Genomic DNA, 14,606 nt, shown 5'->3' with positions numbered 1-14,606 from the left:
CACAGAGGACTTAAATACGAGATTATATAAACACTCCCTTTTTCAGATGCATAGTAATAAGAAGTGTCCAATCACAACATTACTACATCAGAATTTAGGGAATCATTTGAGGTGTGAACGTCCAGTGTTTTAAAACAAACAAACAAAATGTGCAGATTACTAATGTATTTATTCCAGCTGAACTGTTTGCTGTATATTTGGGTACATCCAGGTCATAGAAGGGCTTCAGTGGGATTACAGTCAATTCTTGAGAGATACCTTGTGTTAATAAAGAGTATTTACCTTAAAATGGAATGGTGTAAAGGGAGTTGTTATTGGAGATCTAGGAAAAAAACTTTGGGGCAGAGGGGGTATTCAAGGATATTCTGGTTATCAGGGCCGACCCTACCCATATGCAAAGTACGCAGCTGCGTAGGGCACCAGGAAATTTGGGGCACCAAATTTCCTGGTGCCCTGTGCAGCTGCATGCTGCTCCAGCCCCAATCCCGCCTCTTCCCACCCCTGCTCCGCCCCAGAGGACTGCAGCAGGGCCGGGCCTGCACTCACCGGCAGCGGGAAGTGCAGCGACCTGGTCCCAGCCATGCCGCCAGTGAGTGCTGGGGGGCAGTTCCCCCCCGTCTCCCAAGCCAGCCCCCCCGCCCCCGCGGAGGGGGCTGCGTCGGGCCCCTGAATAGCTAGGGACGGCCCTGCTGGTTATTTCTTCTGGGATTCTGTCATTATTTGAACTGACTGCACAGAGGCTTGCTGTTTTTTTGAGTGCTGAGAACAGAGATCCTTTCTGAGGCAGTTCAGGAAACCTGTAGAACCTGTTGCTTTTCTACAGGCCACAAATGTGATAGAGGTTTCTTGGGTGTGAGCCTTTTGTCATGTTGGTGTTTGGCTTTCTCTTTTGCAGCCAGTGGTTCAGCGTGCTGAGTCAGGTCAATGCTTCCACAGAACAGGAGATCCAGGAGATGCATGATGAGCAGGCAAACCCACAGAATGCTGTGGTGAGTCAAAATTTAAAGGCATAGAAGCCCACATTTTTAGAAAACAAAGGGCCTGATTGTGACAGGGGTTGAACACCTCTGAAAATCAGACACAAATTTCCTTGTGTATGTTATAAACATATTTGTGGTAGTGGCTAGAGGGCCCCATTGTGCTAGGCACTTTGCGCACACACACACACATAATGAGAAGATAGACCCTGCCCCAGGGAGCTAAAGCCAATATCTAGAGGTTAACATTTCTTTTATTAATCTAAATTTCCTTTTTACTACTTATAGTCTCTTGATTTTGCATTTCACTGTCCTTGAGAAAAGAAAATATATTACACCTCTACCCCGATATAACGCGACCCGATATAACACAAATTCGGCTATAATGCGGTAAAGCAGTGCTCGGGGGGGGAAGGGGGGCTGCGCACTCCGGTGGATCAAAGCAAGTTCGATATAACACGGTTTCACCTATAACGCAGTAAGATTTTTTGGCTCCTGAGGCCAGCGTTATATCGAGGTAGAGGTGTAATTGGTTTCACTTTTTTTCTAGTCAGTTTCCCTACGAAACTGCTCCAACACAGTAGTGCAGTACTTTGGGTTAAAGTACTGGAAAGGCATGCTTGTTTGATTAAATTAAAAAATACACCTATGTTAATTTAAAAAAAAATATTGGAACATTTCCGTTAGTTATTTTTACAGAACATATAACTGGGGGGCAGATTTAACCCATTCAGTTTAGAGAGTGCTAACAAGGAAACAAAAGAAAATAAAAATCTAGATTTCTGTTTGATGTTGGCTTCCCAAGGTTCTATGCTGTGTGGTGGTAAGTTCACTAGGGTATTGTAAATTAGGTCAAAATTGCAACTGGGTTGTGAAACTCAGTAAAATAGAAGTTGTTTTTTAACTTGCTTTGCAGTGAATGTTACTAAAGCCGATCTGTTTATCTGAAACCCCTGTTCCCTTTCCCCTTAATTTTAGTGGTTAGAAGAAATTGGCACCTAGATCTATATAGTTTTGCATAACCAAAGTATGCAAAGTAATTCCCAGTTTTGCTTATACCTAAAAGTAATGTATTGAATAATATATTTTAGTGATATTGAAATGTCTGCATCTTTTTTTGGTTGGGGTTTTTGTTGCACAGGGCACACTGGATGTTGGACTGATTGATTCTGTGTGTGCTTCTGACAACCCAGATAGGTAAGTTCCACTGCCATTTTTGGCTGGGGTGGATGTTTCCTCTTTTAAAATTTGACATTTTTTACACTGATCTCCATATTTTGCACATGAAACTATTTCACTGCCTTTCCTTTTTGATAGTGCCAAAATTGAGATTTTCCAACATAATGTACGAAGTGGGTGGGGAAGGATCTGCATCAGTTCTAGTGTGGGTTTTGCTGACTTGCCTGGCACAAACAGTCTCTCTTGTTTGGGTCAGCATGTGCATTAATCAACAGGGTGAAAGCCTCGTAAATATTTTTTGCTGCTCTTCTCTGAATTGTCTCCAAATAATTTTGCCATTAAAATGTCCAGAACTGAGTGCAATATTCCTAATGTCTTCTCACTAGAACTGTAAAGTGAAAGTCTGTTATCTTCCTGTTTGATGCTGATGACCTGCTTATGCATCCCAAAATGGCATGGGCCCTGATAAAGGCTTTCTGATATAATTCTTGCGAGCTATATCTTGGAGAGAAAAAGGGTCTAAAGAGTTCAAAGTACATGGCTTGTGGAGACAGAAGAGCACAACAGTAGAATCTAATCCATGTAGAGCCACCAAGACAGTCCACTCGTGTGATCTTAGGCCAGCAGGTCAATTTGCTGGTGCCTCAGTGAATCCTGGGGTAGGACTGGATGAAAGCCAAAATCTCATTAAAAAAGAGACTCTGCTGCCTTAATTGCACTGTATTAAAAATAAAGGGATCTGTGTTCACATGCTGCTTCATTATAAATCTTCGTAAATTATAGTTGGTTTTAGCTAAAGTAGCTACTGAAGCAAACACTTTAAATGGAGATGACCATGAACTACAAAGTTTGGATCCAGAGCCATACTTCAAGGTGGTTTTTGTTGTTGTTGTTGGAGTGGGGAAGGATCTTATGTTGGGCTGATATAAAGATGGGGCAAAGTCTGGATATAAGTTTCCCCAAAGTTCAGGGCTGCATAGACCGAGCATTTGGTACAAACCCATCTCTTATTTTAAACAGTCTTTTTTAAAAGCTTAACATTTTATAGGGCTAGAGTTCTTGAAATAAATGGTGCAGAAGTGAGGAACACTTGCCTGAATATAAAATACAAACAAGAGGGAAGTGTTTATGCTTATGGCAAGTGAGGTAAGTCAGTCATTTAGTTGTGGTGCAAACAGTAGTTATATTTACTGTATGGGTTTTTCCACCTTCGTTTTTTTCCATAGACCCAATTCATTTGTGATCATCACTGCTAATCGTGTTCTCCACTGTAATGCTGACACCCCTGAGGAGATGCACCACTGGATAACACTGCTACAGAGATCAAAGGGAGATACCAGAGTGGAGGGGCAAGAATTCATAGTGAGGGGTAAGAATTAATGGGAAAGCAAACCAGAGGAGTTGAATTGTATAGATAAGTGGTTCCCAAACTGTGGTCTGTGGAGCACTTGCTGGTGGTCTGCAGAGAGCTCGCTGGTCACATGCTGCTGGCTTTGTTTCCTGCTGGTAACTCAAGGGATACTACTAAAAACACATTCAGACTTTCTTAATATCACTCTTCCCTGTAAACAGTTGCTGTAGCTTCCACAAGGATGTTTTGTGATTGTGAATGGATGGGGAAGGGTGTCCACGAGTCAGTCTTTTTAATAAAAGGTGGTTCATGCCATTGAAGTTTGAGAAGCCCCAGTATAGATAATATGTAGTATTTAAACCTCACCTTTTCTTGGGAGTTAATTTGACACTGTTAACTTAAACAAAAGTTATTTAAAAAGAGGACTTGGCTATACTTAGTGATACTTTCATAAATTGTATTAATCATTTTTTAAAAAAATCTAAGCTGCCAAAAGTTAACTACAGCTTTGCCTAATTCCATGAAAAGGTTTAATTCATGGGGTGTCTATTTAACAGGATGGTTACACAAAGAAGTAAAAAACAGCCCAAAGATGTCTTCACTAAAGCTGAAGAAGCGCTGGTTTGTCTTAACGCACAATTCTTTGGATTACTACAAGAGCTCAGAGAAAAATGCCCTGAAATTGGGTACCCTAGTCCTGAATAGCCTCTGCTCGGTGGTACCGCCTGATGAGAAAATCTTCAAAGAGACAGGTAATTTGTTCATGAGCATTAGGTTTTTGTGTGCACTAAGCTGCACTCCAGCCTACCTGGAAATGCAACAAGCACAATAGGAAAATATTTTACATCCACTATTTGGATTACAGGAATACATATGGGTAAACAGAAGGTCAGTGGAACTTCACAAAATATTTTGCCAGTAGAGCCATCTGAACTCATTGGGACAAACTGCAGAGGTGACGTGTAAGGTGGTATAATTCATTCTTCCTAACACTCCTAATACTGCTAAATTAGTGTACAGTAGTTTACACATCAAGGATTTGGAAGAAGGCATAAATTAAGGCAGCCTTCACCCTACTTTCTAGCTTCTCAGCATGTAGCTTAGAGCAACTGAGACCCTACCAGTGTTAGTGTCTAAGTAGATCTACAGTAACAAATCTACACCACTTTCCAAGTCACCCCTGAATTTGTCCAAGAACATTTTCTAAACTGGTTTTCAACTCTGATTCAGTCGTTTTCAAATAAGAGGCTCCTTTTTTCATATTTGAACTGTCCAGTGCAATCTTCACTGTGTACCCTTGACCCTACAAAGTGATTTTTGCCACCCAAAGAGTAAATAAGCTTTCTTTAGACTCTCCTGTCTCATGAAAATCCCATTTTGGGATATAAGGAAAATAAAGTTTGAATATATACCCTGAAACCTGAATATATGCTGTTTCTCATTGGGACCGAATCAGCAGTGTATTTTTAAGATGCAAGAAAGCTACACAGATGAGAACACATATTGGTTTTACAGAATGAGTAGCCTGTGTGTTAATGATCCATGTTTACATAAATAATGCAGGCTATTAAAGGATTTCTTCAGTAAGACAATGTTATCCCAGGATCCTCTTGTACAGCTAGGATGAGACAAGTCTGTCTTTACAATGTGGCCTATGGTCACCTTCAGCCTTACCAAGATGATGAGGCCTGTGGAGATTGCACATGTATGGATCAGGATGGAGTGTTCCATGCTGGCACCTGTTGTTTCGGAGGCTGTACCACCCTAACAGAAACATGGGTGACTGCAGCTTGCTCTGTTTTAGGCTACTTACTTGCAGACTTTGGGTTCCAGAGAAGGTGCCAGTGAGACTCCAGTGTCTAACATGCAGTTTGTGTCTTAGTAAAACACTGACATCTCTGCTTCCATCAGAATAAGCAAAGCCACAAAACGTTTTGTAATAACTAATTTTTACTATTGTCATAGGCTACTGGAATGTAACTGTGTATGGACGCAAGCACTGCTACCGTCTCTATACAAAATTGCTCAATGAGGCCACCCGCTGGTCAAGTGCCATCCAGAATGTGACTGACACAAAAGCACCGATTGATACACCAACCCAGCAGCTTATTCAAGATATTAAGGTAAAAATAAGCCTCTGAAGGGGGAGACAGTATATACATTTGGAACCTGAGCCCTTTATGCTCCCTCTGTCATGTGGCGTGAAAGGAAATAGAAGCCCAATGACCCAATTTCTAAACAATTAGATGCCTGATATAAACAATCTCAGACACACATACACCATCCAGCAGCCAGAGGAATCTCTCCTTTAACTGTTACAAGAGCAAAAGAACATGGGGTATATATAGCCTGTGGAGGGGAAAGAGTCAGGGAAAAGCTATTCTGTATGTTTGTTTCCCTTGGAAACCAGTGTAACTTTTGCCCCAATAATTTGTGTAATGCTTTAAGCAGCATTAACTAATGCACTTTGTGATCCCATTGGAGGGGTTACATGCATGGGCTCTCACTATCTCTCCCAATGGATCTCTGTTGGTCTCACTTCAGTGGATAATGTGGTGGATTTTCAGAAAAGATAAAAACTGCAGGATTCTTCAGAAGGTTTCTAAGGTCCAGGGCAGTCTGCCTACTTTTCACCAGAGAGAGATTAATTGAAAACCTGATCTTTTTGATTGGAAAACATGTTTTGACACAATTCCAGTTTGCAAACATTTTAGAAAGGTTTTGTTTTCATACCAATGTGAAATGAAAATAAATTTTGAAACCTCAAAATTCTTCCAAAAATGGATTTTCCATCCTCTGCCCAGCTCTTGGGATTCGTCTGTGCAATAAGAGCGTTAAAGTGTGGCACATTCTGGGCCTCCTTTTGGAAGCTGCTGAGCACCCATTACTCCCTTTGATGCCAATGGGAATTGGGAATACCAAGCGCCTCTCATGAGCATTACTTACAGTCGTGTGTGTTAGAGAAAAGCTGCTTGCTCTTGTCTGTCAAACTCTGAAACCATTTGGCCAGACATTCGTTAAGTAGGGAAACTGGCAGGACTATGAAGTGTACTGGATTTAGGAGAGTCACATATTCTGCTTTGGGCATCAAATCAAGAGGAGAATGCCACTTTGCCATGATACAAGTTTTTACATCTTCAATGTGGAGAAGAATGGCTGGCACTTCTCATACCCCTCTGAAATGCTGCCTGCCCTCCTGAAGAAAAATTTGCAGATCAGTTTTTATTGCTGTATCTTTTAGCAACAAGTAATTTTACTAACAGACTTTTTCACATGATACTGCAGTTGAATAATTTTTTGGACCAATCTATTCACATGCATCCATCACTGGATTATCATTCACACTGAACCAGGAATTATGCTTTTTTTTTTTTTTTAAACCCACCAGGAGAACTGCCTGAACTCTGAGGTTGTTGAACAGATTTATAAGAGAAACCCTATTCTCCGTTACACGCATCATCCACTGCACTCCCCATTACTGCCATTGCCATATGGGGACATCAATCTAAACCGTAAGTTTTTCAGACATGTAAACTCGCTCCCTCTTTCCCCCAGGTTACCTACTATACCCTAGGGAGCACAACTTTAGATTCCCATCAGGGGCTCCATAGAAGCCCTGCCTTGTGAAGGCTGCAACAGAGATTAGTTAAATCATTTAATCCCATCAACCACCCTGGACACATCTCCTTCCCTGATTATCACTACGCACTTTACTGGCTGCATTCAGAGCCCCTCTCTTCCTGAGTGGATGGGGGACTGCAGCTGCCTTAGGCCACTACAACCTCCAGTTTAAAACTGTTACATATTTCATCATTTGTGTGGGGAAAACATGGAATCCAATATACATGTATTATTTTTGAAGATATTTAATTTGAAAAGTCATTGATCTAGATAGATATTGCAAACTTTGATTTCCAAAAAACAGGTGTAATAACCACTCCAGACAAGTCATGTTTTATCTCCAGGTTAGCACCTCATAGACTTTGAACACTGGGACAGAGTCGTTGCATGATTGTTATGAATTTGATTTCCTTAAAAAGATAAACTTAAGTTATTTTGAAACTCTTATTGCCTGTCAAAGAGAGAACCCCATCCAGATCAGGACTGTTCTGTGAAGAAAAGGTGGCAATCATGGGGCTAAACATCAGGATATCAAATGGCATTTGTGTCAGATTTTTTTCTCATCCTCTCTAAGACCCAAGTTATACCCTGCTGCTCCATGGATTTCCTGGGAGGGGGAAACGGGACCTGTAAGGGGCCCCCACTGAGTCTTGTGCAGTGGTAGAACACAGGAGCTGCAGTCTCTTCACTCTTTTTAGCTGACTGTGCATGCAGGAAGAGTAAGCTACACCCCTTGACGGGTGTAGAAGTGGGCATGCTCCAGGAAGACCTCTGGCTCCTGAGCAGTGGCGCTGGAACACTTAATAGTGGGGGTGCTGAAAGCAGTTTTTACTTCTTACCTCATCCCTCCCCCTCCCTTACCCCTGTCCATGCCCCCCAATTCCACAGAGCTGGGGCCGGGAGCAGGGCTGTCTCTCTGGGGGGGGACCCAGACAGGGGTGAGGGGGCCAAGGCTGGGGCCACAGGTGGGGGCAGTCACGGGGTGCCAGGCACGGGGCCCCAGGTGTGGGGCTGGGAGCAGGGTGCCGCGCACGGGGCCGGGAGCAGGGCCCCAGGTGCAGAGCCCTAGGCACGAGGCCAGTGGCCGGGGAGTGGGACCGGCTGCCGAAACTTGTGCCCCGGGCCGGGGAGTAGAGTCCCGGGCGCAGGGCCGGCGGCTGAGGCCCCGCATAAAACCTGGGGGTGCTGCTCCTGAGGTAAGATTCCTGCCAGAGTTGTCCCTAAGATGATGCAGCTTCACATAGCTCCTAATCTGAGGTATTTTAAATTTCATTTGAACCCCAAGTTATTTTCTATAATGACAACACAGTAAAGAAAAGTCAGTCACTCACCACTCATAAAATAGATTGCTACCTGTCTTGCCAGAGGGATTAAGCCTAACTGGGAATCAAACATAAGGATTACTCATCAATGCAGCATTCCTCAAATCCAAATTGTATACAGTGCTTTTGGCTGTACTGAGTAAGGCCCTAGTCAACATTAGGTAATACAAAGAGTGATTAATTCATTTTCTTGCATTAACAAGCAACAAGGCAATTAGATAGTTTGACTATTAGAGTTTAAGCAATATGCTAATATTATAGAAAAAGCAATTCCATGTATATAGAAAATGAGCAAATGCAAGAATTCATTAACTAACTTGTGATCTCCACTTAGTTTTCCTTATGTTGTTGAAAGAGCAATAGACATTTCAGCAGTACAGATTCTAAGCTGGTCAGAAATTTTCTGACAATGTTTTTATGTTGGAAAATGATGATTCATTTTGGGGAGGGAACAATTTTGATAAGGTGACTTCAATATTTTTAATTTCAAAATTTTATATTATGCATTATAATATAAAATGTTAAAAAGTCAAAAGCAAAACAAAATGCTTCAATTGACCTGAAACTATTTTTTTGAAAATTTCCTTTCATGGGAAATTCTGAAATTTTTGTTTTTGTTCAGCTTCAGAATAAAAACAAACTTCAACATGGAATTTTCATTTTATGAGAAATTCTGTTAGTTTCCACACATTTCTAATGGATTCATAGACTTCAAAGTGAGAAGGGACCACTATGATCATCTGAATAACACAGGCCATAGAATTCCACCCAGTAATTCCTGCTTTGAGCCCATACTTTTTGGTTGAGCTAGAGCAGGGGTTCTCAACCTTTTTTTTTCTGAGGCCCCCCTTGATGTGCTATAAAAACTCCAGGGCTCAGCCCAGGTATAGAGGGGGGAGTGGCTCAGGGCAGGGACCTTGGGCATAGACATAGTTCGACTTCTATGGCGGGGAGGGGGACAGGGGCCAGCGGCCAAGGGAAGGAGTACCACCTCCACCCACTGACTCACCTCAACAGACCATCCGCCTGTCTGGGTTGGGGAAAGGAGGGGGCGCAACCAAAAATTATAATTCAAAGGTGAGGGGCTTAGCTCAGAAAGTTTGAAAACAGCTTAGGCGCAGGGAGGGGGTAGCTAGGAGCTGTGTGCAGGCAGGGGGGTAGCTCAAGGTGCAGAGAGGGGGTAGCTGGGGCCGTGTGCACACAGGGTGTCTGTGGGTGCAAGGAGGGGGGTGGCTAGGGGTTGAGTGCGGGCAGGGGGGTAGCTTAGGGTGCAGAAGGGAGGTAGCTGGGGCTCAGAGTCTGGGTTTCAGCCATGGGGCCCCGCAGCTCCCTTGAAAGGCTTGTGGACCCCCAGTTGAGAACCGCTGAGCTAGAACATCTCTTTTATAAGATCTTCTTATGTCTCACTCTCTTTTTGTAGTGCTGAAAGACAAAGGTTACACAACTCTCCAGGATGAAGCCATCAAGATATTTAATTCTCTGCAGCAGCTAGAGTCTATGTCTGATCCCATACCTATAATCCAGGGTATCCTTCAGACGGGACATGATTTACGACCCCTTCGAGATGAGCTCTACTGTCAGCTCATCAAACAGACTAACAAAGTGCCTAACCCAGGGAGTGTGGGGAATCTGTATAGCTGGCAGATACTCACATGCATGAGTTGCACATTCCTGCCCAGCCGTGGTATCCTCAAGTATCTGAAATTCCATCTCAAAAGGTAAGAGGCCACAAATACTTAGGATATAAAAATATTGTTTTCGGCTCTTTTTCTTCACTTTGTCTCCTCTCCTGGTAATTTTTCATAACAGTTTCCAATAAATAGGCATCTTGTGGGGAAAGGGTTAGGAATCTCTTGAAGTGTACCAAGTATTTCAACCACTGAGTCTAAAATTTAGAGGAAAAGTAAAGTAATCAAATTCATTTAAAATTTACATGGAATAATTTTAATAGACTTCAATGTTATCTTTTGAAGAATCGGTTAGGACCTCATTCCTGCAAAAACTTACTCATGCGCTTAGCTTTATGCACAGTGCATAGTACTTTTTAAGTGAATGGCACTAATGACAGCACCTAAAGTAAAGCATATGCACAAGTCTTTGCAGGATCAGGGCCTTCTTTTTGTAAACATGCACAGATTTACTATCAAAACTCTTACCTACAGAAGTGGTCTTAATGGTTTAGAGCCAAAACTCCTGGGTCCTACTCCTGGCTCTCCCACCAACTTGCACAAGTCATTTAACCTATTTATGCCAGTGTTTAGTGAGAGAAGAGAACAGTGTTATGATGCTTAAAGAGATAGTATGTTAAAACAAATATTTTTAAAAACCTCTCTTTTCTGCCATTTAAAGTGTTACTAGTTAACTTTACTATTTAAAAAGGAAACAGTTTTAAAAATTGATTCCCCCCCCCCCCACACACACAATTTTTGTTGTCTACTTTATTTAGACAATGAAATAGATTAGTCAGTTTCACTCTGGATTATAGTATCATTATGTTCACTTTTGGTTCTGTTGATGTTTGTATTGGTACAAACACATTTTTTACAAAACCAAAGTTTTGCCCCTGAATTATTTGTGTTGCTTTTAATTGTAAGTGTTCCTTTAGTGTTTGTGAAGCATTTTGAGATCACTGGCTGAAAGATATAAATGCAGATTTATTATTTAAAAACAGTAGTCATTGACTTTGATCATATTTTGGCTTGGCAGAATTGGAATTTTGACAGATATAGATGGGTTTTTTAAAAACATTTTTCACAATATTTTAAATGTTCACGGTTGCGTAAAATTATGGGTTTAAAGTTTTTTGTGTTTTTCTGATTTGTATCATTTTAAATTTTCACAGTTGTGGGAAATTATGGGGGGGTCAGACATTTATTTAATGACAGTAGGTGTTAAGATTAAAAAAGTTAAGCTTTGTAACTTAACATAAAACATCAACATCTGTCAAAATATACAAAGTAAATAGTGTTAAATCAAATGCTAAGATGTTCTTAAGCAGCATTTTTCTTACTTTGCCTAGCTCTAAATTTCGATTATAGATGGAAATGTTTTTTGCCAGTTTGTGTGTGTGTGTGTATGATGAAATTAGGGAGACAAGGTGGGTGAGGCAATATCTTTTATTGGACCACCATCTGTTGGTGAAAAAGAGAAGTTTTTGAGCTTACACAGAGCTGTTCTTCAGGTCTGGGAAAGGTACTTAGGCTTTGTCTACACTAGCACTTTTGTTGGCAAAACTTTTGTCAAATGGGGGGGGGGGGGGGGAGTAAAAAAAAAAAAAACCCACACACCCCGACCAACATAAGTTTCACTGACAAAACACTGGTGTGCATGGTACTATGTTGGCAGGAGACTCTCTCCCATTGACATAGCTACTGCCTTTCATTGGGGTGGCTTAATTACTCCATCAGGAGAGCTCTCTCCTGCCGGCATAGAGCAGTTACACAAGAGACCTTACAAGCAGCACTGCTGCAGTGGTATAGATGTGCCACTATAAGGTCTGTAGTGCAGACGTAGCCTTAGAGTGTCACAGCTAAGTACAAGGTGGAACAGATCATTTAGCATAAGGAGTTAAAACACATTGTAAGACACCATTCAGGGTGAAATAGTCAGTTAACACCTCTGCAGTGATGAGACAAAAATGGGCAGTTGGGAGGGGGGTTATTGGGTTATAGGTTGTTGTTCATGTTTATAGCCATGAATCCAGTGTCTTTATTATGTCCATGATTTTTAGAGTTTTTAGCAAAGTTATGAATATAAGCTTCCTTTCCCAGACCTGAAGAAGAGCTCTCTGTAAGCTCAAAAGCTTGTCTTTCACCAACAGAAGTTAGTTCATTAAAAGTTATTACCTCACCTCCTTGTCTCTCTAACATCCTGGGACCAACATGGCTACAACACTGCAAACTATTGTGAAACTGACATTTACTGATGAAAATCTAATCCTTCTAAGCCTACATATATGTGTTACAAAGAGTGAAGACTTATTTGTAAATCAAGAACAAATGTTTAAAACTTGTTTGACGTAGAATTGAGCAACCACAGGTATGACCATGGTTCAGACTTTTGTTGTGTACTGCTGCATGTTTAAAGGAAATCAGGTTACTTCCTGAATCCAAGCTATTTTATAACACATAAGATAAATCCTCCAGTTTTCTTAAAACAATAGTCTGAATTTGTGTTTGAAGTAATTGAATTTTTCCTTTGTAGGTCAGTTGTAAAATATCGTTGCATAAGAATACCATAGAATAGTTGTAATCCTATAAACAGTACTTCCATATGCACATGGGTATGTCTACACTGCAGCTGGAGGAGTAACTTTCAGATCAGGTAGATTTACACGCACTAGCTTTGATTGAGCTAGCATGCTAAAGATAGCAGGGTTGTCCTGGGAGGTTAGGTACCTAGGGTCTCAGATGGGATTGTTGTACTTGGGCAGCTAGCCTCTCTCACCACCCTTGCAGGCACTGCTTTTCTGCTATTTTTAGTACAGTAGCTCAATCAAATCTACCAAACTTACATCTGCCCAAGCTGGACATTGCATCTCCAGTGTAGACGTATCCTCTGATTTGGGGATCTTGTAGCCCTTTTCACACATCAATGAATTAAGCCTCACAATGCCCCTGTGAGGAAGGTGGTATTAGATCTGTTTTACAGATGGGCGGAGCATGGACTTTCTCTGTGCTTCAAGTTGTCTAAGGTTACCAAGGCCCAGCCTCTGTGATGGTTACACTATTGAGCAGTTACCCAAATTGTCCCATTCAGGTCCATTGATTTACTTGTGTGAGTAGATACTTACTCACCAACATGAGTAACTGTTATACAGTATAACCCAGCCTGGAGGAGACACCAGGAGTCCTGACCCCCACTACTCTAGTTAGTAAACTACACTCCCTCCCTACTGCCACTATTGCAACATTGAATAGTCAGGACACATTTTGTTGGGCCTTTTTCTTGCTTTTGATTATTTTTGGGGGGGAAAACATTCTGAGCAAAATAGAACATATTAAGGCTAAGTCTTCACTGTCAAAAAGGTTTGGTTTTACAGTGAGATAACTAACGTCATCGTTATCTTGCTGTAAAGTCCTAGTGGAAACAAGGCACCTGTAGTTTTTATCATGAGGGAACTGAGCAAGATCAACACTAATGCCCTCCCTTACCTTCCACTCCTGCAATGGGTGATCTCCCCCAACTTTCCTCGTGATGTAAAATATAGTGCTTGGTCTCCACTAGGATTTTTACATTAGGATAGCTAACATGCATTAGTCGTCATGCAGGGTTTTTTTAAGCAGTGAAGACAAGCTTCAGTCTGTCAGTACACAACTGTGCTGACTTGTACTAACCACTGGAGTACTGTGTGTGTCACCGCCTCAGTGTCATTTAGTCAAAGAGTCCCTGGTGCTCCCCCCAGATCTTCCATTTTATCAGCAGGTGATTTAAGTTCAGTGTTTATGTCACAGGGCTCGTGACCAGTTTCCAGGAACAGAAATGGAAAAGTATGCCCTCTTCACTTACGAATCTCTCAAAAAAACCAAATGCAGAGAATTTGTGCCGTCGCGGGATGAAATAGAAGCCCTGATCAGAAGACAAGAAATGACATCTACAGTTTATTGCCATGGTGGTGGCTCCTGTAAAATCACAATCAACTCCCATACCACAGCTGGAGAGGTGAGAAGAGGTAGTGACAGAGCAGGGCCTCATAGGGATAAGTGTTAAATCTTCTTGTGGACACTACAATTTTAGCCATTAATTCTCACTGAAACTCTGGATGTGCTGAGGTGTTTTGGGTTCCACATTGGGCCCAGCTGATGGAGAATATCAGCATCTCTGTTCAGCGGAGGTGAAATTTCAAGATTTGTTCAAGGAGGCACTGATGAGACCTCTGCTTAGGAAACTATCTTTTCACTGGAGAGTTTTGGTGACCATTGATCTGCATCAAATCTGGTTTTGGGAAGGATACCTAGCAAGACTGTGGCGAAGGAACCCTGGTACTATCCAGACTTAATAGGAGTTATTCCACTATACCCAGATGTAGATGAGAGCATATTTGTCCCCATGCCTGGAAAAATACAGCCCCAATTGTGATACTTCAGATATTTGAGTTTGGGAAATTAGGGAGTTAACTGTTGCATGCGGCCATGTACCTGCTACAATTCAATAATG

General features: G+C 41.7%; 1 protein-coding gene across 2 annotated transcripts in view; it reads left to right on the top strand.

The window, feature by feature from the left end:
* The window catches only part of MYO10 (myosin X), a 248,865-nt gene that overhangs the window by 225,048 nt on the left and 9,211 nt on the right, over positions 1–14,606 (top strand). For both annotated transcript variants that reach the window (XM_005290206.5, XM_042845779.2), the window contains 8 exons: positions 896–989; positions 2,119–2,174; positions 3,383–3,525; positions 4,065–4,259; positions 5,473–5,630; positions 6,896–7,019; positions 9,871–10,168; positions 13,904–14,111. In XM_005290206.5, coding sequence (XP_005290263.1) covers positions 896–989; positions 2,119–2,174; positions 3,383–3,525; positions 4,065–4,259; positions 5,473–5,630; positions 6,896–7,019; positions 9,871–10,168; positions 13,904–14,111 — 1,276 coding nt within the window. The remainder of the gene's footprint in view (positions 1–895; positions 990–2,118; positions 2,175–3,382; positions 3,526–4,064; positions 4,260–5,472; positions 5,631–6,895; positions 7,020–9,870; positions 10,169–13,903; positions 14,112–14,606) is intronic.

This window comes from Chrysemys picta, chromosome 2 (genome assembly GCF_011386835.1).
Source record: "Chrysemys picta bellii isolate R12L10 chromosome 2, ASM1138683v2, whole genome shotgun sequence".
In the NCBI taxonomy this organism is placed as follows: Eukaryota; Metazoa; Chordata; order Testudines; family Emydidae; genus Chrysemys; species Chrysemys picta.
Note: the sequence above shows the minus strand (reverse complement) of the source record. Positions and strands in the feature narration are given on the sequence as shown.